The sequence below is a fragment of the Terrapene carolina genome, unplaced genomic scaffold, assembly GCF_002925995.2.
Source record: "Terrapene carolina triunguis isolate 2854851 unplaced genomic scaffold, T_m_triunguis-2.0 Scaffold583, whole genome shotgun sequence".
Taxonomy (NCBI): Eukaryota; Metazoa; Chordata; order Testudines; family Emydidae; genus Terrapene; species Terrapene triunguis.
In genome coordinates this window covers 703737-731453 of record NW_020664934.1, presented here as the reverse complement: position 1 = coordinate 731453, position 27717 = coordinate 703737, and the positions used below count along the sequence as shown (strand labels likewise).

Genomic DNA, 27717 nt, shown 5'->3' with positions numbered 1-27717 from the left:
ATAAATTTGTTAGTCTCTAAGGTGCCACAAGTACTCCTGTTCTTTTTAATAATAGAATACCAATGTAAGTTTATTATAAATATTTTAGATGTTTTACTACATTTTCAAATATATTGATTTTAATTACAACATGGGATACAAAGTGTACAGTGCTCTCTTTATTCTATTATTTTTTATTACAGATATTTGCACTGTAAAAAAATAAAAGAAATAGTATTAAGGTTTAAGAATCTGAAGTGCCTTCCAAAATCTGAGAGAGACGAAGTGTGGAATATATTGTCAGAAGTCTTAAAAGAGCAACACTCCAATGCAGAAACTAAAGAACCCAAATCATCAAAAAAGAAAATCAACCTTCTGTTGGTGGCATCTGACTCAGATGGTGAAAATGAAAGTGCATAAGTCCACACTGCTTTGGATTGTTATCGAGCAGAACCTGTCATCAGCATGGAATCATGTCCTCTGGAATGGTGGTCGAAGCATGAAGGGGGCATGAGCCGGGGGTATAATAGGCCAGAGGAGGCTTAGCCTCCTGTGGTGCTGCCGTGGCCGCTGGGCAAAAGTGCCATGTGAACTGTTCTCATTTTCAGATGACGTAAATCAGAAGCAGGCAGCGTTATCTCCCGTAAATTATAAACTTGTTTGTCTTAGTGATTGGCTGAACAAGAAATAGACTGACTGGACTTGTAGGCTCTAAAGTTTTCCAGTGTTTTGGTTTTGAATGCATTTACATTAAAAACAAACAGAAAAACTACATTTGTAAGTTTCATTTTTACATAAAGAGATTTCACTATAGTACTTGTATCAGGTGAATTGAAAAATACTATTTCTTTTGTTTATCTTTTTTTACAGTGCAAATATTTGTAATAAAATAATAACATAAAGTGAACACTGTGCACTTTGTAATTGAAATCAGTATATTTGAAAATGTAGAAAAACATCCTCAAATATTTATAATAAATTTAAATTGATATTGTATTATTGTTTAACAGTGCAATTAAAATTGCGAGCAGCCACCGCTCTCCAGCTGTCCAGCTCTGAAGACAGCACCGCCACCAGCAGCAGCACAGAAGTAAGGGTAGCAGTACCACAATTCCCCTACAATAACCTTGTGACCCCCTCCCCCCCCCCCCCAACTTCTGTTTGAGTCAGGACTAGGATGACCAGGTGTCCGGTTTTCGAGCGGAAAACCCGGTCGAAAAGGGACCCTGGCAGCTCCAGTCAGCACTTCTGACCGGGCTGTTAAAAGTCCGGTCAGAGATGCTGCAGTGCTAAGGCAGGCTAGTCCCTACCTGTCCTGGGGTACCACGCTGCGCCCCAGAAGTGGCCAGCAGATCCAGCTTCTAGACGGGGAGGTAATGGGGCTCCGTGCGCTGCTCCCACCCCGAGCACTGGCTCCAGAGTCCCATTGGCCGGGAACTGGCCATTGGAAGCTGGGGCGGGGGGGCGGTGCCTGCGAACAAGAGCAGTGCGCGCCGCGGAACCTCCTGCCCCTCCTCCCCTGCCTAGGAGCCAGACCTGCTGGTCTCTTCCGGGGCACAGCGCGGAGCCAGGATAGACAGGGACTAGTCTGCCTTAGCCCTGTTGCTCCACTGACCGGGAGCCGCCTGAGTAAGCCCAAGCCACTGCCCCAGCCCTGAGCCCCCCCCCCAACCCGGAGCCCCCTCCTACACCCCAGAGCCTGCACCCCCACCCCAGAGCCCTCCCACATCCCAACAGCCTGCCTGAACCCGCAGCCCACTCCCACATTCCGAATATCTTGGCCCCAGCCTGGAGCCCCCTCCTGCACCCCAAACTCCTCATCCCCATTCCCAGCCCCACCGTAGAGCCCACATCCCCAGCTGGAGCCCTCACCCCCTCCCACACCCCAGCTCCCTGCCCCAGCCTGGAGCCCCCTCCTGCACATGAACCCCTCATTTCTGGCCCCATTCCAGAGCCTGCACCCCCATTTAGAGCCCTTACAGACTCCCGCACCCCACCCCCCTGCCCCAGCCCAGTGAAAGTGAGTGAGGGTGGGGGAGAGTGAGCCACCAAAGGAGGGGGAATGTAGTGAGCTGGGGACAGGGCCTCAGGGAAGGGGCAGCAAGGTGTTCGGTTGTGTGCCAATAGAAAGTTGGCAACCCTAGTCAGGACCCCTACAATTAGAACACCATGAATTTTCAGATTTAAATAGCTGAAATCATGAAATGTACTATTTAAAAAATCCTATTACTGTGAAATTGACCAAAATGGACCGTGAATTTGGTAGGGTCCTAGACATAGTAGTTTATCGCACTGTTTTTTAAAAATGGCCATGCAAAAATCAAAGTTGGGAGGTTTTTTGTTTATGAATCAGATCACTTCTGAGAATGGAAATGACTCTTCCATTCCTTGTTCTGTTTGCAACACGATTACGTTATCTCTGTGGACAACAAAGAATCACGTGCTAAAACTTTAGCCTTTCACTTCTGGAAATGAAGATTTTATATATTCTTAGATGACAAGTGAAAGTATTTGGTACTCTTAACTGTATGCTTAGTGAACATTCATATTCTCACTCATTTTGCTTTAATCACTTCCTGTCTTAATACTGCCTTTCCTCTTTTTTTATATCCAAGTACACTTCAGTGAGCCCATGATATTATGGTGGCCAGACTATTCTCTTATTTAAAAAAACCCAGGATCACTCATTCTCTGATATCTCATTCAGATTTGTCCCTTGAGGTGTTTAACTGGTCTTGGGACAGATTCAGATTCTGCAGAAAGGAAGCTTTCAGGTTTTAAAGAAAAAACTTCTGGTCCTTATGGTTATGAATAGAACTTGCCAAACATGAACCAAGTGTAACAGTTCTCAGAGTGATCTTGGAATCTGCAGGCAGCCTGAATCAAAGCTCTGAGAGGTGTGAACTGTCCCAGTCAACTCAGTAGCATTTTAACTCTTAAGACTGATGCCCCTTTAACAGCCAGATTTTAAAACAGTGTAGTGTGCAATTGCATGCTTAATCTGCACAATTACTGCAATTGCCTGCATCAAGAAATTGTAGACAAGTAAGTAGATAAACGAAGAATAGGTATACCAGATACTTTTAGGGTCACTGCTGTTGTGTTTTCCTACTGAGTGATGCTGAATGCAACAGTAACTTTACTAACTAGAATCTGAGGTACATAAGACTCATATTCTACTCTGATCTTGGTACAAGCTTTCAGTTGTTATTGGTGGGAACTGTGCTGTAGACAGAGCAGTGTATGGCCCTTGTTGTGCAGACTTGGCTTACAGAGAATCCTTAAAAATATAGTTTAGCCTTCTGTATAGAATGAGAAGACATCCTTATTTTGTTTGAACTCTGGTGCGTAGGTAGGTATTGCGCTGCCCCACACCACAGACAAGGCTGCTACAGAGTGAAGGATCAGTGGATCACAGAGTTTGGCAGAAGGTCTCAAAGAATTGTGGGAAAGAATCACAACCACTTTAGAAGGTGAGGATATTTTCACAGATGATATAGGAGAGATGTAGAATGAGAGGGAAGAGAAAGGGTTCCTGATAAAAACCTTCCCAGTCCTTTCTACTAGAGCATTCCTGAATATACACATCATGTGCAAAGTATAAACAAACCTCTGAACCCTTTTATTAAAACTTCACTGGAAAGGAGATGTATAAATAGTAGGCAGAAATGTTACTGTAGAAATACGTTTACTAAGTTACTAGAGAGAGTCACCATTCAGCATTTCAGCATCTCATCAAGAATTCTGTGATTACTATAAGTTCACATAGAAACTAAAAAATGTTTAGGGAAGAATGAGACAAACTATAGACACTTGTGTTTTATGTAGAAATCATAATATGATCAGGAAACTCGTGTGTGTGTTTGTCAAGCTTAAACTTTTACTGTTCATACTGATCTTGTATGTAGATTTCTGCAGAATGGACGGGGACCAAGTGGAAAAAATGTTGCTAACAAAAGATGGGAGAAAAATCGCTGTGGATAAGGAGTGTGATGGGGAAGAAAATAAATCAGTGGAAAGGTAAGTGAGTGGCTTCTCTATTTTTCCTGGTTTGGAGGGGCGGGGGGCGGGAGTGGGAGAGAGAGCATTTTTATAAAACTTAGAAGGTTGAAATTTTTCTGAGTTGCTGGGAAATCTATTCTTAAAATTCATAAAAACAGTAACAGGTCTTAGGCCTAGATATTCGTGCAGGTCATGATTAAGACTCAGCTCAAAATGTCTGACTTAAGATCCAGTTGTGATCTCTTCTGACATGGTGATGGTCAGGGCTGGGATCTCTTTTTTTTTTTTTTTGGAGGGTGGGAGGTGTTCATTCTGCTCTAGTGCTATGATCTTATTTGAGAGGGGAGGAGGGTAATGCTTGCTCCACATGAAACTGGTTAAAGCACTATTTTAGTGTAAAGAAGAGCTGTGCTCTCTGATGGAGCTGTAACATTCATTGTTTGATCCTGCTGACAGCTGACTCTCTTCCTCCTCTCCTATTCTAACTCTCTCTCTCTCTCTCTCTCTCTCTCTCTCTGCTTCCTTACCTACAGCAAGGTTTACATGGATTACAATGCAACCACCCCAATGGCACCAGAGGTGATCCAAACTGTAACAGAGGCCATGCATGAGGCCTGGGGTAACCCCAGCAGTTCTTACACAGCAGGTAAGAGCAGCTCTTGAAGGAAGGGAAAGAGGTAATCTGAGGAAGGAGAGTGGCAGTTGGGTTCACAGGCAGTCCTGCTGATCATTATGAATAGAACATTCCACTAGCCGCATAGGCGCCGACTCCGTGGGTGCTCCGGGGCTAGAGCACCCACGGGGAAAAATTGGTGGATGCTTAGCATCCACTGGCAGCTCCCTGCCCCACCTCCCCGGCCCAGCTCATCTCCGCCTCTGTTCCGCCTCCTCCCCTGAGCACGCTGCCACATCCTGCTTCTCCCTCATCCCTCCCAGCCTTGTGCCACGAAACAGCTGTTTCGCGTGGCAAGCCTGGGAGGGAGAGAGGAGGAGGGGGAATGCGGCGTGCTTGGGGAAGGAGGTGGGGCTGGGGCGGGGATTTGGGGAGGGAGGGGGCGGAGCTGGGGTGGGGCTGGGGGCGGGGGGGTTCAAGCACCCACTGGTGCCAACAAAAGTTGGCGCCTGTGACTAGCCGGAAACCTCTTTGAGATTATTCGTGTGCAAATGTTTGCAGGATTAAAGCCTATTATTGTAGCAAATTCATAGTTACAAATCTGAGCACATGCAGACATGAATTTGAATGCTTTATAGATTCTAACATATGTAAGATTTATGTTCACATTTGGCTAGTGGTACATGCTACATTGAAGCTTACAGCTAGGGATGTCTGGAAGACAAGAATTCCATTTTGTGAAAAATTTCAAAGTTTCGATATTTGCTTCCATTCCAGGGCAGAATGAAACCAAGACTGTTCTAAGTTTTTTGTGGGGAGAAAAAAACAGAGAAAGAGAGAATAGCCAGAATAGTGAAAAGCCTCCAAAGCAGGAATTTGACATTGGGTCTGCCACAACCCTGATAAGTGCCCTAAACACCAGGGTATTGGCTGTCTGGCGTGGGTTGGTTCTCTCTCTCTCTGGCTTTCATCAGAAATTCCATCCTGGACCTGAGAAACCTTCCTGTCACAATTGATATGCTTCCACAACAGGTTTCAGTTTTGATAAATCAGCATTTTCTGACAAAAAAATCTTTTGTTGAAAAGTTTCGGACCAACTCTAATTGGAGCCATGCCAAATGTAAATGATCTGCCATTTTTTAGTTATTTGCCAACAAAAACTTAGAATGTAAGCTTTTCCGGGTGGGAACTGCCTAGCACAATGGAGACCCTAGATGCTAATGCAATGCAAATAAATAATCATACTAATAATTGGTAATAAAGGCTGGACACTTTTTAAAAAGCTGGTGCAGTGTAATTTAACCCACTCCTCTAAATCAAAAATGGCAGAGCTGATTGAATTCAATCACCCTAAAGAAAATTTCCCCGTGGACTGAGGCCAAGAGTGATGAGTTTCATATAAAAATTAAAGTTTTTGACAGTCTCTATGAACAGTAGAAAAAAGAGTCATAAAAAAAAAACTCACCTCAAAAGTCCAGGATTTTCAAAAATGGGTGCCTAAAGATAGGCTCGTAAATCTATATTTGGTTATCTGAATAAACGTCCTGACTCTCAAAAAACAAACAAAGAACAGTGCTTTCGGCAAGTCTCATTGGTGCTCAGCACTATTAAAAGTCAGGCCACTTATTTAGGTGCCTTAATATGGACTTCAGAGTCTAAACTTTAGGCATCCACTTTTGAAAATCTTGGCCCCTAGCTACAGAGTTCATGACCCAGTGAAATTAATAAAAATAAACTTCTGAATAAAAGGAAACTTTCTTACTTTTTCAGATTGGAAAATCAGAGTTACAGCCTCTGTTTGGGTGTTCAGTGTAGGTGCTGTTAGGACACCTCTTAGTGAGAAATATAAAGTTCAGGAGGACATTTAAACTTCAGCTGAAAAAAACCAAACCAACTTTCAAGAAGAGTTCCAGGGAAACTCTGCTACCGTGCTAGCTGGCTCTGACTCTGATACAGTCTAGATACCTCCTTTGTCTTTTCTCTCCTTGCTCCTGTCTGCTAACTGATTCTGTTTGAACTGTGATTTATTTTTAGTTTGTTTATATTTTCAGCTATTGAGCAACTGCACTGAACTTGCATGAGGTGGGGGGAAGAGCTTCCTCATAAGTCCCATGATGGATACATGGGCAAGTGCACATATGAAAGGAATATGTCTGTAGAAAGAAGTACATGCAATTTCAGGAGACAATCCTTTCTTGCTGAGTGCAGGTTCTAACTGTAAATGATGGGGATTTCCAGTGTTTGTGATTGGGAATAGCTTATGTCATCTGTATGAAAGTGATTTTTGTTTGCTATCAGTGTCACCCAAGGACACTCTCTTCTAAACACTTTATTACTTCTCCTTGACCTTTTAATCTTACAGAGAGAAAATCAAATAAATATGGACAAGAATCCACCTCATACATTAAATCAAACATCTGTGGAAATACATTAAATCCCTTTTAAATGAACCTCTAGTACAGGAATAAATCCAGTGTTGCATCCTTTCTACAATTTTCTACTGTAAATATGTAATAAAAACAACTTGATCAACTGTGTACATTGATCCTGCAGGTAGAAAGGCCAAGGAGATCATAAATAAAGCTCGGGAGAGCCTGGCCCGGATGGTGGGAGGAAGGCCCCAGGATATCATTTTCACCTCAGGGGGCACAGAGGTGAGCACATGAATCCTAGCCTCATCCTCCCTGAACAGGACGAGTGCTTATATTGTGGTGTTTGAGAGAACAGACAATAACGGCTCCTCTACATGTGATGATGCACCCTGCGGAGGGGTGGGGAGTGACATACTTTCTTAAGTGCACTAAAGTGCTCATTAATTGATCCATGTAGAAAATGCTGGTGCACAATAATGGTTCCGTAGTACAGTTTAACATTGTACTGTTTCAAACAGCACTGCGTGCTTTTACAAAGACCAATTAATGCCAACTTAACATATAAAATGATGGAGTCTAAATTGGCTGTTACCACTCAAGAAAGAGATCTTGGAATCATTGTGGATAGTTCTCTGAAAACATCCACTCAATGTGCAGCTGCAGTCAAAAAAGCAAATAGAATGTTGGGCATCATTAAAAAAGGGATAGATAATAAGACAGAAAATATCATATTGCCTCTATATAAATCCATGGTACGCCCACATCTTGAATACTGCATGCAGATGTGGTCACCCCATCTCAAAAAAGATATATTGGAATTGGAAAAGATTCAGAAAAGGGCAAAACAAAATTATTAGGGGTATGGAACAGCTTCTGTATGAAGAATAAGACTGGGACTTTTCAGCTTGGAAAATAGACGACTAAGGGGGGATATGATAGAGGTCTATAAAATCATGACTGGTGTGGAGAAAGTAAATAAGGAAGTGTTATTTACTCCTTCTCATAACACAAGAACTAGGGGCCACCAAATGAAATTAAGGGGCAGCAGGTTTAAAACAAACAAAAGGAAGTATTTTTTCCACCCAATGCACAGTCAACCCATGGAACTCCTTGCCAGAGGATGTTGTGAAGGCCAAGACTATAACAGGGTTCAAAAAAGAACAAAATAAATTCATGGAGGATAGGTCCATCAATGGCAATTAGCCAGGATGGGCAGGGCTGGTGTCCCTAGCCTCTGTTTGCCAGAAGCTGGGAATGGGCAACAGGCAATGGATCACTTGATGATTACCTGTTCTGTTCATTCCCACTGGGGCACCTGACATTGGCCACTGTCAGAAGACAGGATACTGGGCTCGATGGACCTTTGGTCTGACCCAGTATGGCCATTCTTATGTAATGCACAACACATTAGTACACTTGAGAAATCCCGCCCCCCCCTCCCAATAGAGTGCATTACCCCATTGCATAGACAAGCCCCAAAACAATTACAAACATAGAATCATAGAAGATTAGGGTTGGAAGAGACCTCAAGAGGTCATCTAGTCCAATCCCCTGCTCAAAGCAGGACCAACACCAACTAAATCATCCAGCCAGGGCTTTGTCAAGCCGGGCCTTAAAATCCTCTAAGGATGGAGATTCCACCACCTCCCTCGGTAACCCGTTCCAGTGCTTCCCACCCTCCTAGTGAAATAGTTTCCCCTAATATCCAACCTAGACCTCCCCCACTGCAACTTGAGACCATTGTTCCTTGTTCTGTCATCTGCCACCACTGAGAACAGCCTAGCTTCATCCTCTTTGGAATCTCCCTTCAGGTAGTTGAAAGCAGCTATCAAATCCCCCTCACTCTTCTCTTCTGCAGACTAAATATGCCCAGTCATGGGCCCCAGCCCCCTAATCATTTTCATTGCCCTCCGCTGGACTCTCTCCAATTTGTCCACATCCTTTCTGTAGTGGGGGACCCAAAACTGTACGCAATACTCCCCCTTTAGTCTGTTTTTTATTTGAAAGCCACACAGCATTTTTCCTCCTCTGCTTGGTAAGTTCCAGTTCTCTATGAAGATGTAGCCACGAACCTGTTAGACCCACCGAAATGTACACTGGCTTTGTAGCATGGCCTTTTTCTAGGGCAGGGGTCGGCAACCTCTGGCACGTGGCTCGCCAGGGTAAGCACCCTGGCAGGCCAGACCAGTTTGTTCACCTGCCGCGTCCGCAGGTTCGCCCGATCACGGCTCCCACTGGCCGCAGTTCGCTGCTCCAGGCCAATGGGGGCTGCGGGAAGCGGTGTGGGCCAAGGGATGTGCTGGCCGTGGCTTCCCGCTGCCCCCATTGACCTGGAGCGGCGAACCGTGGCCAGTGGGAGCTGCGATCAGCCGAACCTGCGGACGCGGCAGGTAAACAAACTGTCCCGGCCTGCCAGGGTGCTTACCCTGGCGAGCCGCATGCCAGAGGTTGCCGACTCCTGTTCTAGGGTGACCAGATGTCTCGATTTTATAGGGACAGTCCCGATATTCGGCGCTTTTTGTTATATAGGTGCCTATTGCCCCCTACCCCCGTCCTGATTTTACAGACTTGCTATCTGGTCACCCTACCTTTTTCCTTATTTATAACTTGTAAATGGACATGTTTTGAAATGAGACCCTGGAGTGAAAACTGTTACCCAGAGATGATGAACACATATGACCCCTCCTCTCACAATCTGAAGATGACCCAATGCCCCTGGTTAAAGGACCTGTTAGAGAAGTTCATTTCCCATTGACATTTTCAGTCTGTCCTAACGGTTATGTTTTCACAAAAAGCATTTTAAGCTGTTACTTGCATGCAGATAAGTGAGAAATTGAAAGTAAGGGATTCTGCGCCCTACCCAGTGCCCTTGGTTATACCCTGCTCTGGCGGTTTCCCTCTTACCTTTCTGCAGGCAAATAATTTAGTTATCCACACGGCACTGAGGCATTTTAGAGAGAGTCAGGTGCTGGGACAGGATGGGCCTGGTGAGGATCACAAAAGGGCAGCCGGGGCCACTCCTCATTTCATTACATCTAATGTGGAACATGACTCGGTCCGTTTGCCATTGGAGCACCTTGTGAAAGAGCACACGGCAGGTGAGTACATGTGGATTGCAGGGGATTGCAAGGGAGTGTCATTGATATATACTCCCCACCTACAGGCCCTCTGTTGAGCTGCTTTTCACAGGAGCTTTTGTTTCAAAATAATAAATACAAGTCTCCTTTCTTTGCACACTGGACTTTTCCCAGTGCATGAAATGGACGGTTCTGAATGGGGTGCTGGCAAAAGCAATCTCAAGCAGTGTAGTCACTGCAGTTACTTTGTCAGATGATTATGATCAAGGTCCTGCAGGGAGCACAGAGTTTGAGGTGCTGATGGTAGCACCAAGGTAATTTTCTCTTTTTTTAAACTACAGTGGAAAAGTCCAATGTTTTGTGCTGTTTTCTCCATCCCTCAGTGAAGGGTACATTGCATCTCCCTCACCCTCTGACCTGACCAAGTGTTGCTTTCCCTGGTCAGTAAATGTAGTATTTTAGTGGCAGCTCTGAAGGCTTTAGCTCAACAATCTGGGCCTCTTGCCCCCTTTTCTCTTTGTCCTCTCTATCCTGCATCCACTGTGTATGGTCAGGAAGGCAAGCAGCCACCACGTCTGCAAGGACATTCCTCATGTGGCCACTAGCTGGTGTTATAGCATGTGTATTTCACCCATTGCTTAAAAGCTGGGGGCATTATCCTAACATCTAGTCAAGTGTCTCCTTCCTCAAGATATGACAAGACCCTGAATAGTTTCTGACATTCCACCCACCTTCCCTGCGCAATATGCAAGCACAGTTTTATCAAGCCAACTGCTAGACTATACTCTAAGTTCTTGTTGTTGTCTATGATGAATCTAATTGCTCGTGTCTTGCCATGCAGAAGCCACCTTTGTCCCAGTGTCCAAGATCACTGGGCAAGTGGAAGTTGATGATATCATCGCAGCAATCCGTCCAACCACGTGCCTGGTTTCCATCATGCTGGCCAATAATGAGACTGGGGTAATCATGGTTAGTTGGTCCCTGGGTTTTATTTACCATGGATTGGAGGGAAGGGGGATCAAATCTGTGCTACATACTCTGTTTAACATTTGTTATTTTGGCATCTTCTGTGCACTGAGGTGCTTCCCCTGCCTGGTCTTTTGTCCTGGTCTCTCTTTCCCTATCTCTCTTTTATTTTCTCCCTCTTTGTCACCCCTTTATCATATCCCTATCTTCTTCTTTGCTCCTTTTCTCCCCTTCTGTCTGTCAGCCTAAAACAGTGGTTCTCAGATTGTGGTAACTGGAGCATTTTTTGGTGGCCTTCAAAGATTTGGCTGGTCACTTGCTGCTGGCTTCTCCTCCACTGGCTACACTTCACGTTAGACAAACACCTGTCAGGGTTCGTTTAGGTATACTTAATCCTGGCTCAGCCAGAGGATGGACTAGATAACGTCTTGATCCTTCCAGTCCTACATTTCTATGATTCTTTTATTACAAAAGTATTTAAGGTCACTTTTCCATGCAAGCTCTTTCTTTAGGGGGATGTTATGTAATAGTGAATAGAGGGAAGGTGGCCTGCAGTATAGTGAATAGGAAGGGAGGCAGTCACAAATGGGAGGGGAGGTGTTCATGAGACATTCTAACAAGATGTGTTACACAGTGTGAAGAGTTTGAGACCCCAGTCACCTGAGACAGTGTTCTCGCCCGCCAGCCCATCTCAGAGCTCAGCCAGCGGATTCAGATCCTGAATCAGAACAGAATGGCATTAGGCCTGCCCAGGATTTTGATGCACACAGACGCAGCCCAGATGATAGGGAAGGGCCGAGTGGATGGGCAGGATCTGGGAGTGGATTACCTCACCATTGTGGGACACAAGGTATGCCTCTATTCCCCTTGGATTTCTCTCTTCATCTCACACTGGAGCTGTCCATATATTTAAATCACCTTTCAATACAAGAACCTTCTCTTCTGAATTATTGCATCTTCTGAGTAGAATTCTTCCTATTCTCTGCCTTAGATCTGGCCAAAGAATGGCTGCTGATAGAAAGCGGTTTTCTAATTTTTTACAAAAGGGAAAGGAAAAGCCAACTTTCTTAGTATAAGTCCGGAGGACAAAAAACATCCTTCAGAGAAGCCTGCATCAGGGCTAGAACATGTTACCCCAACCAATATCGTGGCAGGGACTTTGGGAATCCAAATGCTGTCCACACGCTCTCTGCTTTTCTGACTCCAAACGAGGCATGTGGGTGAATGTTCTTCTCTTGTCAAGGTAGTAACTCAGGATTTGGGTTGATCTACTTGTGTATGGCTCACATACAGAGCATCCTCATCTCCCTGTGGCACAGAGAGAGAGGGAATAAGGCAGTCCAGCTAGTCACTCTTTCTACTTTGGAGGATTTAGTGCATTAGACTTTTGTTCAAGTATTAAAGCTTCTCACTAGATGGCACTCTCGAGATAGTCTTTCCTGTACCCAGCTGTCTTTTGTACGTGTGTGTATATATACAATGTGTGCACACAGGTGGTACAGTGATGTGCGGACATGGACAATGGACAGCCAGTTATACAGTACTTTACTTTACTTTTCTTAAACACTCTGTAACCCTGTGACAGACTTGTGTCTGCATAACTATCCCCAGAGCAAGATGGTACAAAAGATGAGAGGGTTCCATGGTTCCTAGGCCATCAGTAAGATGAAGATGGAGGATAAGGCTTTTCTTCTTGATCTGGAGGTATCCTGTTGGCAAAAGAACCACAATGAAGGAGGAACCGGAGTTTGCAACAGTAGAGAATTGACTAGGACTGTGCAGGGCTGTTGTGAGGACTAACTGGAGAGAGATAGTAAATTGCTTGGAATGGGAAAAGAATAGAGTATAGGGTACGTGATGAGTATTATTATTATAAATTGTTGGGAAAGTGAAAGTGGGAAGGATCAGAATGGATAGAATCCAGAAACCCTCTCCAAGAGGTGCAAAGTGAAGTGGGGAGGGGGAATTACGAAGTTTCCTTGAGTTCCCTTTCTTAGAGGTGGTGTTTTTCATTGCAGTTCTATGCCCCACGGATTGGAGCACTGTACGTTCGAGGGCCTGGGGTCACCACTCCTCTGCATCCCATGCTCTTTGGAGGGGGACAGGAGCAGAATTTTCGTCCTGGGTAAGGTGGATAGTCGGATGGGTGAGCAGATGTTTCACTGGGTCAGTACATTTAGAGAACTGTCTAAGCGAGCAGATGGCTATACTATTTAGTGAATGCGCCCTGTGAGAAGCTGTGGAGTACTCACTTCCATTGGTCTTTCTGGGGTGACAAGTTGTAAGATGCTTAGAGAAAAAATGAGTTAGTTTGTTAATTGCACTGAAGATGTCAAGTGTCATATAAATACTAAACACAAAATTGTAAGCATTGAAGGCCATCCAGGATTCCATCACTGTGCTCCATGCCACAGTTAGAGCCTCACAGCATCAATGGGGCTAGAACCCAGAACCTCCTGATCCAGCACTTGAGCTGAGAAACTCTGTTAGTTGTGTGGGGCCTGATGCTCAGCTGAGCAATTCTAATCCCTTCCAGTAGAGGGCGAAATGTCAGGTACATGTAGCTACATCCTGCTTGAAAGGAAGGCTGCATCCACACTCAGGACGGTATGTACCTACACAGAACCGTGAAAGGGGAGCTGCCGGAGCCTTTCCCCACTGCCTCTTCCCTCCCAGATCCTTTTCCTGCTGCTGGAGCCTTTAACTGTGGAGAGAAAAGGTGCTGGTGGAGGGCTGCCGGTGGCTTTCTCTGCTTAAACAAAAGGCTCAGAGCCCTTCCCCATTGCCTTTCCCGCTGTTGGAGCCTTTCACCGCAACAGGGAGGTAACGGGACACTACACTGCTAAATATAACAATGTAGACGTGGGAGGCACTGCTTGGGCATGTAAAAAAGAGCCACCGTGGCTTAACCATGTAAAAGAAGCAGTGAGAGATAAAAAGACTTCCTTTAAAAAGTGGAAGTCAAATCCTAGTGAGGCAAATAGAAAGGAGCATAAACACTGCCAAATTAAGTGCAAGAATGTAATAAGAAAAGCCAAAGAGGAGTTTGAAGAATGGTTAGCCAAAAACTCCAAAGGTAATAGCAAAATGTCTTTTAAGTACATCAGAAGCAGGAAGCCTGCTAAACAACCAGTGGGGCCCCTTGATGATCGAGATACAAAAGGAGCGCTTAAAGACGATAAAGTCATTGCGGAGAAACTAAATGGATTCTTTGCTTCAGTCTTCACAGCTGAGGATATTAGGGAGATTCCCAAACCTGAGCCGGCTTTTGTAGGTGACAAATCTGAGAAACTGTCACAGATTGAAGTGTCACTAGAGGAGGTTTTGGAATTAATTGATGAACTTAACATTAACAAGTCACCGGGACCAGATGGCATTCACCCAAGAGTTCTGAAAGAACTCAAATGTGAAGTTGCGGAACTATTAACTAAGGTTTGAAACCTGTCCTTTAAATCGGCTTCTGTACCCAATGACTGGAAGTTAGCTAATGTAACACCAATATTTAAAAAGGGCTCTAGAGGTGATCCTGGCAATTACAGACCGGTAAGCCTAACGTCGGTACCGGGCAAATTAGTCAAAACAATAGTTAAGAATAAAATTGTCAGACACATAGAAAAACATAAACTGTTGAGCAATAGTCAACATGGTTTCTGTAAAGGGAAATCATGTCTTATTAATCTATTAGAGTTCTTTGAAGGGGTCAACAAACATGTGGACAAGGGGGATCCAGTGGACATAGTGTACTTAGATTTCCAGAAAGCCTTTGACAAGGCCCCTCACCAAAGGCTCTTACGTAAATTAAGCTGGCATGGGATAAAAGGGAAGGTCCTTTTATGGATTGAGAACTGGTTAAAAGATAGGGAACAAAGGGTAGGAATTAATGGTAAATTCTCTGAATGGAGAGGGGTAACTAGTGGTGTTCCCCAAGGGTCAGTCCTCGGACCAATCCTATTCAACTTATTCATAAATGATCTGGAGAAAGGGGTAAACAGTGAGGTGGCAAAGTTTGCAGACGATACTAAACTGCTCAAGATAGTTAAGACCAAAGCAGACTGTGACAAACTTCAAAAAGATCTCACAAAACTAAGTGATTGGGCAACAAAATGGCAAATGAAATTTAATGTGGATAAATGTAAAGTAATGCACATTGGAAAAAATAACCCCAACTATACATACAATATGATGGGGGCTAATTTAGCTACAACAAGTCAGGAAAAAGATCATGGAGTCATCGTGGATAGTTCTCTGAAGATGTCCACGCAGTGTGCAGAGGCAGTCAAAAAAGCAAACAGGATGTTAGGAATCATTAAAAAGGGGATAGAGAATAAGACTGAGAATATATTATTGCCCTTATATAAATCGATGGTACGCCCACATCTCGAATACTGCATACAGATGTGGTCTCCTCATCTCAAAAAAGATATACTGGCACTAGAAAAGGTTCAGAGAAGGGCAACTAAAATGATTAGGAGTTTGGAACGGGTCCCATATGAGGAGAGATTAAAGAGGCTAGGATTCTTCAGCTTGGAAAAGAGGAGACTAGGGGGGGATATGATAGAGGTATATAAAATCATGAGTGATGTGGAGAAAGTGGATAAGGAAAAGTTATTTACTTATTCCCATAATACAAGAACTAGGGGTCACCAAATGAAATTAATAGGCAGCAGGTTTAAAACAAATACAAGGAAGTTCTTCTTCACGCAGCGCACAGTCAACTTGTGGAACTCCTTACCTGAAGAGGTTGTGAAGGCTAGGACTATAACAGCGTTTAAAAGAGAACTGGATAAATTCATGGTGGTTAAGTCCATTAATGGCTATTAGCCAGGATGGGTAAGGAACGGTGTCCCTAGCCTCTGTTTGTCAAAGGATGGAGATGGATGGCAGGAGAGAGATCACTTGATCATTGCCTGTTAGGTCCACGCCCTCTGGGGCACCTGGCATTGGCCACTGTCGGTAGACAGGATACTGGGCTAGATGGACCTTTGGTCTGACCCGGTACGGCCGTTCTTATGTTCTTATGTAGATAGCCTTGTAGGTATACACCCTAGGATTCAGGAGTGTAGGGCACTCCGCTTGCCTAAGCTGTGCCTCAGCATCTACATTGCTGTTTATACCTGTGCTAGCTGGGCATGTGGTGTCTGTACTCTACATGCCACCGCATCAGTAGATGTACCCTAAAAGTCTACATGGTTGGAAGTCTTTCCCCATTGGAAGGAACAATCTGATCAGCCAGCCAGATTTAGGGTATAATTAGACTGATAATTGAACACATTTCATTTTATTCCCAGCCTGTCTCTCCTGTAAGAACTGTACAAAGGACAGTAAGGTTTCTTGTGGGTGTGGGAGAAGAACTCTGCTGCTGGCGTATACACATTGGGGTCTGTTATGCTCTTGACTAAATGCATTCTGAATACAGTATCACTGACTTTGTGTAAGCCACATGTCAAATTTCTTTGGAGTCACAAAGAGAAGACCATTTTGAAGTTCTCCTGGATTCCTAAAAGCCATCTGCAGACATCTCAGTGACAGCTTCAAGCTAGTCACTGATTTTTGCAGCCAGAGGTAGAGTTTTCCATGTAGAAAAAGGCAACATCGATTCTCTTGACTAACTGAAAAATATCAGTTTCCTTTACCACAGCTGTGAACAAATAGGGAGTTAAGCACCTAACTGGCCACCTGTGCACACAGTTGTTTGTTGTGGTAATTACCCCACATGTTGCCTTGCAGTTGTGCTCACATTACTTGTGTATGCAAGTGGGGCTACTGCCTTTTAAAAATGGGGCTCTCGGCACCCATTGATTTCCTGGGGAAGATGGAAATAAATAATTTCTGTACAAATGCTTCTCTTTCAGGACAGAGAATACGCCAATGATTGCTGGCCTTGGCAAGGTGAGTTCAGAAGGAATCAAGGGAGAAAAAGGAGTGTGAGTCAAACATTAATGGTGCCTGATAGATAAGTAACTAACTTGTCTGCTGTGCTCCAAGCTCTTTAAAAAAAACCCTAACTAAAAAAGAAAAGTCAATTTGTAGTAAAACAAGACAGCAGTGTAAACCCTTGTTTTCTGTTATTAGCCACAGGAAATTTTTCAAAGTGGTTCTGGGAGATTTAGCTGAATAACTTCCCATGCCAGTAATGGGAGTCACCCAGCTAAATCTGCACAATGCTTTGAGGATGTTGGGATAAGTGTGTATTTCACAGGAAGAGGGGAAAGTTGAGTGTGGTGGATATGAGTCTTAGAGTACAGACACTACATGTCCAGCTAGCACTGTTATAACCAGCAATGTAGAGGCTGAGGCACAGCTTAGACAAGCAGAGTGCCCTACACCCCTGAATCCTAGGGTGTATACCTACAAGGCTATCTACATGCCCAAGCAGTGCCTCCCACGACTGCATTGTTATTTTTAGCAGTGTAGTCTTGATCTTGAAAAATGGCCTCTGTAATTCATGAAAGATCTGTAATAAAGCACAGCATGATCTGCTATTCCTTCTACTTCCCCCTCGTTTCCCCTTCTGTGACCTATACAGTTCTGTTCCCCAGCACTCATGTCAGGGTTTGGGGGAAGACTGCTACAACATGTTTGCATTCACTTGTGGAGTAATAGCACATTTGAAAACTATATCACCAAGAAGAGATTTTTTTATAAAGAGGCCAAAACTACTTAGTGGTTTCTGGTGTACGGAGCTCTGATTAGGAAAAGTTAGAGCTAGGGGACTTCCCCGCCCCCTGTGGATCTCTATACCAAGTTTGTGAGACAGGCTGGGGAAAACTAAGAGCCCATGCACAGTTTGATATCCGGGAAGCATTCTTCAGAGAAGGTGAACAAACTGCATAGTGCCTAGCACTGGTTTGGCAAGTCACCAGGAATCTGAAGGCTGCACCAAATTGTCCTATAAATATGCCAAACTAAGGCCAGGACTTTGTAAGGACTTTGTAAGGAGTCCTTAGCTCCTGTTTAGGCATCGAAATAAGGGGACAGATTTTCGAAGTGCTCAGTATGCCGAATGCAGAGCTGTTGTGAAATCTGGCCCCACACCACAGAAATGTGCTGGTACCTGGGTTCTAAAAGTGCCCCTTGGAGGAGAAATGCTGTGAGGGCCCAGAGCATGTGGACTTTGGGCTTCATTTCACCAGACTAGGATTTGTGCCCACTGATGGTCCCAGCATCCCCCTCGAGGTGGCTTTCTTCTCCGGATTGGGGGCTAGGCACCTTAAGAACATAAGAACAGCCATACTAGGTTAGACCAAAGGTCCATCTAGCCCAGTATCCTGTCTTCCGACAGTGGCCAATGCAAATTCCACCTTGGTGGAATTAGTTCATATATAAGCCCTTCCACCCCCAAGTGTGCCTCTTATTAGGTCAGAAAAGTTGGCTTATATACAGGTACATGAGGCAGAGGAAATGATTCCATTCTGATTGGTTGTTAGTACTTGTACACCCATATCCATAGTTCCTGGTAAAGGTAAAACATACGCCTACCTTGACTTAGACTCAGAAGCTGAGAGTGGATGACAGTCAATGATTGCCTGTTCTGTTCATTCCCTTTGAAGCACCTGGCATTGGCCACTATCGGAAGACAGGATACTGGGCTAGATGGACCATTGGTCTGATTCAGTATGGCTGTTTTTATGGTACATTTCCAGGGGATTATTGTTCTTCTCACATGATTGTGACCAGGTCTTGTGTAACAGTTGCTGAGAAATATAGCGTCCGATTTGTTTTCTTCTCTGCACTCAGGCCGCTGAGCTGGTGGACAAGAACTCTGAGGATTATGAGGCTCACATGAAGGAGGTTCGGGATTACTTGGAGGAGAGGCTAGAAGTGAGCATACCTCGTTCCTATTATGTTTATGCCCCTGCTGGAGTCCCTGATCTCTGGGCAGTCTGTACAGCAAGCTTCTTAGAGGAGGAGAAGAAAAGAGCATGTTTTTCAAGAGCACCAGCAATTTGGAAGAACTGTGACAAAAGCATCTGGCAGGGAGACACACAGCTCACACCATCAGTGGGCACTGAAATGGGGGGAGGAAGTAGTTGAGATGTAGCAAGCTGAGCAGGGGAGTGCATATGTGATCACGAAGAAAGAGGGAGGAGGAAATGGACTGAGAAGGGTAGGTGGTCACACACTACATGGGCCAGGTAAGTACCTAGATCAGGGGTGTGCAAACTTTTTGGCCTGAGGGCCACATCGGAGTTCTAAAACTGTATGGAGGGCCGGGTAGGGAAGGCTGTGCCTCCCCAAACAGCCTGGCCCCCGCCTCCTATCCGCCCCCTCCCACTTCTCACCCCCTGACTGCCCCCCTCAGAACCCTCTTCCCATCCTACCCCCCCGCTCCTTGTCCCCAACCACCCCCTCCTGGGACCCCCGCCCCTAACCGCCCCCCAGGACCCCACCCCCATCCAACCCCCCCGCTCCCTGTCCCCTGACTGCCCCGACCCCTATCCACAGCCCCGTCCCCTGACTGCCCCCCCCCGAACCTCCGCCCCATCCAACCGCCCCCTGTCCCCTGACTGCCCTCCAGGACCCCCCGCCCCTTATCCATCCCCCGCTCCCCGCCCCCTGACCGCTCCCCCAGAACCTCTGCCCCATCCAGCCCCCCGACTCCCGCCTCCTTACTATGCCGCGCAGAGCGGCAGGAGCTCGCAGCCCTGCCACCCAGCCAGAGCCAGCCACGCCGGCTGTGCTGCCCGGCAGGAGCGCCGGGCTAGAGCACTGGCGGTGCGGCGCTGTGTGGGAGGGGGAACAGCTGGGGAGAGGCCAGGGGCTAGCCTCCCTGGCCGGGAGCTCAGGGGCCGGGCAGGACGGTCCCGCGGGCCATAGTTTGGCCACCTCTGACCTAGATAATAGATAAAAAAGGGGGTGAAATGGGACCCCTCTCCCCCACTTTCAGATTGTTCAGTTCCTCAGCCAACACTGGCCCTCCCCAGCTTTCTTGTAGAAGGAAGTGGCAACCCTTCTCACTGGCTTTTTGTTTGTGGCCATGACTCCTCCTGATTCGGTGGCGTGCGTCCCCACTATTCAGAGATGCTGGATGTTGTTTTGCCCCTGATGCCCCTAACTTGTAGTCCTTCTGCATTAGCCCTTAGGGCCCTCTGAAGGGGTGCAGGAATCATGGGGAGGCAGGATTGGCCAGGTCACTTCCACAACATGCTACTCACCCACCCTGGAACTCTGTCTGCAGCAGGGCCTCTTGCAATGGCGGTGGGAGTGTAGAGTCAGCAGAGCAGGGTCTGCAGCTTCCTTAGGGTGACTCCTATACTGGTTTATTTCCTGTGGGGGCCTTGGAGCCCCCTTGCACCAGTGTAGCCAGAGCAAAGTGTCCATGGCACAGTGGTGAATTCCCTAGAAACAGTCTAGAGCTGTCTGTCCCAGCCTGCCAGCTCAGTGTTCAAATTACCAATCAGCCTGGGCTGTGTACGTGTCAAGTCCCAGGAGGTCTCCCCAAAGCCCTAGTGGCGCGTGGAGATGAAGGCTTATAGGGGCTCTAGGGTGTGTTCCTCCTGCCCAGCTTCATCCTACCCAGGGCAGAGCAGTTTGCATTCATGGAGCTGTTAATGTTTATTTTATTTTCCAGGCTTCGTTTGGAAAGCAGAGACTCCACTTTAACAATCAATTTCCAGGTGCCAAGCGGCTCTGCAACACTTGTAACTTTTCTGTTTGGGGGCCAGGGCTGCAAGGTATCTCTCTTCTATCCCAGCCACGGTCATCCTTTACATGTCTGTCTGGGCCCCCAATTCCCCTTCACTCTAGCCCGCTGCTTCTCCTCTTGTGCTATCAGACTCTGAAGAAGACGTATTGCATGGCCACCTCCGCCATGGAGCAGGATGCCAGAAGACCCGCACAAGCCTGAGAGCAGCGGCTCATTGATCTTGCAGGAGGATACCAGGCACAGGACTGAATCACCAGAGTCCCCTCATCTGAGAAGAAGCATGTCAGGCCAGCCAGGGCCAGGCATGGACCTCTTACCCTGAGCAGAGAGGAAAATGACCTTTCCAAAACATTGCTCAGAGTTTGTGCTGAAAGGGTTGTTTGAAGTGTAGGTTGGTCATTTGTGTATGGGAGGTTTAAAGAAGGGTCCCTGTGCTGTCATTCAGCTTGGTAAGTATTCTGTGCTGAGCGGGGCCTGTGCTTTGTCTCTTCTGCAGGGCGGATGGTGCTGTCTCACTGCAAGACTCTACTCGCCAGTGTTGGTGCAGCATGCCATTCGGAGAAGGGTGACCAGTAAGCAATCTATGTTGTGATACTGAGTCATTCTCCTGGGAGGAGAGAGGTCAAGTTGAAGGGGACTGAGTTTGCACCTTTATGAAATAGTTTCTCATAAATAATTGCTCCTTCAAACAGCTCCTTTGGGATCACACAAGAAGATTAGTGCTTTCCACATGGTCCCGAGTAACCCCCAGGAGTAGGTTGAGGATGTACAGTAAACTATTGAGTCACTGAGTAACAGGGATTAGTGTGACATTGGGTAGTTTCTCACTGAATAGACAGGGCAGTGAGGTGCTCAGGTGGTGACTCGCTCTCCTGCTGTTGTGTGCCATGTCACAGATGGTATGCAGAGAGCACGTGGAAAGCAGGGAAGCTGACCTGAGGAGCTCAGCATTTGCAGGGTCAGAATGAGAGCAGTCAGACTGGAAAGATAGGGCACCTCATGACCAGCTGAGCCACGAGGCTAGAAGATTCCAGATTGTTCAGAGCCCAAAATTTGAGTAAGAAACCTTGGTGTTTTCATAGAATCATAGAGATCGAATACCCTGAGTGTCTTTATTTTTAGTGCTATAGACTGCCATATGGAAGATGGGTTTGATCCCAGTTTGTGGCATGGGTCACTGGCTTACTCCTGGCTGGCTGAAATACTGCAGGCCAAAAGTACTGTGAAATCAGCATGTTTAGCTCCAGTAGGCAGAGGCAAGGGCAAGTATTTCATATCACTGTCTTGACACCTCCAGCTGATTAGATTGAACAGCACTGACCAACTCCTAGAAGAATCCAGTGCCTTTCAGCCAGAATGAGGGGGAGAGTGTATAATCTTCTTGGAGGAGGGGACTGCCACTGCTCAGACAATGATACTTGTTTTCATTATCATAGTAAATTTTACAGGAGAGGAATGTGTTTTCTTGATGTTTAAAGGTTAAACCCTGCTTTCATTGTGTTGTTTTCCAGGCCGTCCTCTATACTGCTCAGCTGTGGGATTCCCTATGAAGTTGCTCAGAATGCCCTGCGGCTCAGTGTGGGGCGGGACACCACCAAGGAGGATGTGGACGTGATAGTGGAAGATCTGAAGCAGTCTGTGGCCCAGCTAGAACAGAACAGAGTCACTTAGAGATCAGGGATCAGGATGGGGAACTGAGAGGAGAGATTTCCTTGAAAGAAACAGATTCCTGGGGTGTGATTCTCCCCTGCCCTGTACCTGGTGTGTCATTTATTGGGTGTGACAAGCTGTCCAGTCAGAACAGTAATGTTTTACACCTGCCTTGGCTTGGTGTAAATGACTGCAGAAGGTGCAGGGCAACAGAGAATCAGACCTTTAGACTCTTCCCATTCCTGAAGAACTGGCTTTCCTGTGCTGGGAGGACTGCAGCTGTTATTACATGTTCATTCCTTTAGGACATTGGAGTGTGGCAAGTAATATCACTGCTTATGTTTGGGGAACTTTTGAACGCTCACTTGTTCTACTGAGAAGTTAAAAACTCTGGGTTTGGGGACTGCATTTGGGTTGGGGGGGTGTTAATGTATTCAGGTGTGTTTGTATCCAGGGGAGCGGCTGTAATTGTGCACAGGTGTGCCTGGGCTAGCACAGAGGAATGAGAGTAGGAGTTTGCATTCAGGAACTCTCTGAGGGATTAGGAAGGCATGTATGTGTTCCTGGGATACCTGTATTTGCACATAGGAGGCTGTGTCAGAATGCCTGCATTTATGCATAGGGTGGTGTATGTATGTCTTAAGGGTGCCAATCTTAGAATGCGTGTGTGCAGTCAGGAGGTAGTTGGGCTAGTGTACAGGATGTGTGTGCATTCAGAGGAAGAGTGAGCGTGCATGTGTCATTTTGTCACATCTGGCCAGTCCCGCCTTTCTGAGCATCAGAATTGTAGAATCTGTGATGTGCACATACTCACTCTACATGCACATAGTTATGAGCATTAAAGATCTTCGCTTTAACTTCCCCATGAAGGAAACAGGCCTTCCAGGACTAATGGAAATTAGGAAAACTTTTGTTTCAAATCAGTGTCTTTCCAGGAAAGGAGGTTGCCAAACAAGGCTGTTAGAGGCATCTCTCAAAGGCAGGAATATAACATTTACTGTACCACATTAGATCCTTGGTACCTTGGCTGGTACCTTGCCTCCGACTGGCCAATACCTGATGTTTCAGAGGATTTGTTGGTACTGAAGGAATTAGAATACTACTTTTAAGTGTTCCTTAAACTCTTTTCTGATCGTCCTTATGGCACCTGCACTGGTTACTCTTGTTGGTGTTGACTGTGCATTCTTCCTATTACTTCTCCTGCCAGGGAGCAGGTCCTGCATTCAGCTGTGAATTCTTTGAAGGGAATGCACTGTCTATTATGCACCTGCTCCTATGGAGAACAGAACTTGGCCAGTCAGGTGGCTCTTCTATTCCTACTGCTAATCAATGGATTAGAAATAAAATGATAAAGCAGTAACTCATCATGGGGGCAGGGTGAAGTGAGGAGATGGGGAAGGACTAATATGTCTATGTTCTCACAGATAGTAAAAGTTAACCCTGTTAAACTGAAACGTAATTAAAAGCGCATTTTCCTTCAGAAGTTTCTGTTTTATGTTGGGGACCCAGGAGTTCATGGGACAGTTAGGCTGGCAAGTACCATGGTGAAAGGAGGTGGAAGAGACAACTCTGATTGAGAGCATTTCAAAGGCTGCCATGTCTCTTCACATATGATGACATGATAAGGGTCTGCAGAAAGTATGCATGCCCTTCCAGGTGTGGATAGATGTTTGGCTGCGTGTGTGTTCCCTCTGTGTGCCACTCCAGCACGGCAGACCTCAAGTGAACTGCCCAATGACCACAAGATCCATTAAGAGACAAAGGCACCCAGCCAGGTTTATTGTCGACGAAGCATGATACTAGTATCCCGCAGACTCTACCAGACCGCTAATAAATGTATGCCCGTAACAATGGACTAGCTCAGTGAACGGCGGGACTTTCCGTTCCTCCCTTGGCCAGACAAAGATACTCCCTCTGAGATACATCTGTATACCCTGATACAAACAAGTTACTACTGCCCCTCTGACATAGTTACTGTAGTTACTGCCCCCTGACGTGGCTAGTTATCACTCATCCTTGTACATATAGGTTCGATTAAAACATCTCTATTACATACTGTCATCCTGACCTTATCTTTTAGGAGGGATCACTGGGTTCCTGTTATCCTTGGGGAAAGTTTTTGTACCATCCTTGGTATCAGGATGTTCAGGTACCACTTGATATTGGGATGTGTTCACGTGAGTATTGTGTGACTAGCATTCCTTAGGAATGTGCATTTCTGCAATATTAGCCCTGTTCTTGCCAGATTCTGTGAACCGGTCCTGCCTCATACCAGGCCTCTGATACAAGGACTTACATCTCAGGCTCTCTTCCTACTACACTAGGTACCACATTTCAGCTTACAGCTACCAACATTTTTGAGAGGGATAACATGAAGCGAGGGCGGCTGTTTCCATGCAACTGGGGGATATTAATGGGCAAAGATCCCTTCTGAGCCATATACTCTCCCTTTGGAATTGCTGTGAGATGACTATGAATTGGACATAAATCAGACATACGCGAATGTATCCATTCCAACATGCAGCAGCAGGCATAAACCTCCATGCAAGTTGTGTTTGAATGTAAGATTCCACACTCAGACTCCTCCTAAACTGCTTAATTACAAAATTAGACTGGAATGAAGTATTTACCGAGTGACTACAGATTAGATCTGAGCATCCTGATAACATTTATCCCCCTGTGCTAATAACATTACTGGTGTCCTGTTTAATTACTATGATTTTATAACCTTGTGACAGAAATCATAGAAACTTTGTGAAACTGTGCAATATGTTAAAAAAGCCGCCCCCATTCCTAAGGCCGCTCCTTGCTGCTGTGGAGTTCTGTGTCAAATACTACAGGGCCATAGTTGCATTCTGGGTGCCTGATTTTGCTGCTATTGAAATCAGTGGTCAAACTTCCATTGACTTCATTTGATCAGGATTGGGGTCAGGAAGGAGCTGTAAGGAAAGGTAAATGTAAATGCTGAGTGCCCTTTGCCATTTGAAGGGCTAAGCCTATAACTACAGTTACTGGATTTTTTTTCATGTCACCTTTAAGAGCAGAATGTAGCTATAAATATCTGCTTATGATTTTTAAAAATGGCCTCTTTTGGTACCACAATCTTGATTTCTGTCCCTTGAATCATATGTTTTTTGACATTTGAATTAATTTCACACTAGTGACACACGAAATTAATCCAAAACATGGCTACAAAAAGTGTCCTCCTTGATTATCAATAAACAAACACTGAGAGAAATCCAAGACCCTTAGTCAAGGTGTGGAATGGTCTCGTGTGAGATCAAACTTGGAAAACAAATAATTAAGGGAGGGAACAAGATGTCTTGGAGAAATGAGCCTACTGCCTTTCGCTGCTAGATGCCTGGTCTGAATCCAACCCTGGTTGCTCTATGCCATGCCCTGCATACAATGTGATTACACAGTGTTGTCAGTTTGGCTTGTGTGTGCATGTGTTCTTTCAGCGTGCTGTCCCAGCTCTGCTCAGACAGCTGGTTTAGCAGACCTCAATAGTACTACCCAGTGTTGATAAGTGCTGAAGGCTGGAACATTATTGCTTTGGTAATGCAGTTTGGGCTGCCCAGTGCTTCTATCCTTGAAGCTTTAGTGCTATTAATAGATAGTGCAGCATGTTAATTCGTCAGACCTTGGTGTTGCTGTGATGGGTTCGGTCACAGAAACTCCCCTCAAGACTGTCACTCGATGAGCTGGGATACCACTGAGAACAACCCTCCTGCCAGAACAGGTGCCCCTCCACTCCTGTCTTGCTGACTTAGACACTCCAGTCAGCTCCAGCACAGACCCAGCGGTTGGGCCACGCCTCTCTGCAGTTCATTGAAATTGAGATTCACTCAGCCCAGGAGCCCCTCAGTTAACAGGCACTTTTCTAGCACCCAGTGTTCAGCCTTTTTGGGAGCCTGAACCCCAAATAGATCCACTTTACTCTGTTGAGGGATGTGATCATTCCCCTCTATGCAACATTAGTGAAGCCTCATCTGAAGTACTATGTCCAGTTTTGGGCCCCACACTACAAGAAGGATGTGGAAAAATTGGAGAGAGTCCAGCGGAGGGCAACAAAAATGATTAGGGGGCTGGAACACATGACTTATGAGGCGAGGCTGAGGGAACTGGGATTGTTTAGTCTTCAGAAGAGAAGAATGAGGGGGGATTTGATAGCTGCTTTCAACTACCTGAAAAGGGTTTCCAAAGAGGATGGATCTAGACTGTTCTCAGTGGTAGCAGATGACAGAACAAGGAGGTATGGTCTCAAGTTGCAGTGGGGGAGGTTTAGGTTGGATATTAGGAAAAACTTATTCACGAGGAGGGTGGTGAAACATTGGAATGGGTTACCTAGGGAGGTGGTGGAATCTCCTTCCTTAGAGGTTTTTAAGTTCAGGCTTGACAAAGCCCTGGCTGGGATGATTTAGTTGGGGATTGGTCCTGCTTTGAGCAGGAGGTTGGACTAGATAACCTCCTGAGGTCCCTTCCAACCCTGATATTCTATGATTCTACAGGGTAAATTCATAAATTGTCAGCCCTCTATAACACTGATAGAGGTATGAACAGCTGTTTGCCTCCCCCCCCCCATTAATCACTTACTCTGGGTTAATTAATAAACAAAAGTATTTTATAAAGTAAGATTTAAGTGGTTTCAAGGAATAACAGACAGAAAAAAGCAACAGAGAGTCCTGTGGCACCTTTAAGACTAACAGATGTATTGGAGCATAAGCTTTCGTGGGTGAGTACCCACTTCATCAGGTGCCACAGGACTCTCTGTTGCTTTTTACAGATCCAGACTAACACGGCTACCCCTCTGATACTAGACAGAAAAAAGTAAGTCACCAAGCAAAATAAAGCAAAAACACGCACGTCTAAGCCTAATACATTAAGAAACTGATTACGGGTAATATCTCACCCTCAGAGATGTTCCAATAAGCTTCTTTCACAGACTAGACTCCTTCCTAATCTGGGCCCAATCCTTTCCCTGGTACAGTCTTTGTTAGTTCCAGCAGACATCTCAGGTGGTAAGCAGGGGTTTTCTCATGACTGGCAGCCCCTTTTGTCCTGCTCCACCCCCTTTTATAGCTTTGGCACAAGGCGGGAATCTTTTGTCGTGCTTGTCCCCAGCCCCACCTCATCAGTGGAAAAGTACAAGGATTAAGATGGATTCCAGTATCATGTGACATGGTCACATGTCACTGTAAGACCCCTAGTCTCCATTCTTCCTGGGTTGGCCCACACGTACACAGGAAGGCTTGCAGGTAAATAAACCATTTACAACCAACTGTCCTTGTTAATGGGGGCCATCAAGATCCTATACCATCATTAATGGCCCACACTTTGCATAATTACAATAGGACCTCAGAGTTATACTTCATATTTCTAGCTTCAGATACAAGAAGGATACATGCATAC

General features: G+C 45.7%; 1 protein-coding gene across 7 annotated transcripts in view; it reads left to right on the top strand.

Moving 5' to 3' along the window:
- Positions 1-23542, top strand: part of SCLY (selenocysteine lyase) — a 24993-nt gene extending 1451 nt beyond the window's left edge. For 2 of the 7 annotated variants that reach the window (XM_024218594.2, XM_024218590.3), the window contains exons 2-13: positions 3888-3999; positions 4515-4627; positions 7148-7248; positions 9881-10064; positions 10885-11012; positions 11695-11859; positions 13028-13134; positions 16862-16898; positions 18747-18830; positions 20581-20683; positions 21152-21227; positions 22167-23542. In XM_024218594.2, the coding sequence (XP_024074362.1) occupies positions 3899-3999; positions 4515-4627; positions 7148-7248; positions 9881-10064; positions 10885-11012; positions 11695-11859; positions 13028-13134; positions 16862-16898; positions 18747-18830; positions 20581-20683; positions 21152-21227; positions 22167-22326 (1359 nt within the window). In that variant the 5' untranslated portion in view covers positions 3888-3898 and the 3' untranslated portion in view covers positions 22327-23542. Of the gene's footprint in view, positions 1-1029; positions 1070-3394; positions 3453-3887; positions 4000-4514; positions 4628-7147; positions 7249-9880; positions 10065-10884; positions 11013-11694; positions 11860-13027; positions 13135-16861; positions 16899-18746; positions 18831-20580; positions 20684-21151; positions 21228-22166 lie in introns of those variants that run through there. The other 5 variants (XM_024218593.2, XM_024218595.2, XM_024218591.3 and 2 more) reach the window with 5 other exon arrangements.
- The last annotated feature ends 4175 nt before the right edge of the window (positions 23543-27717 follow it).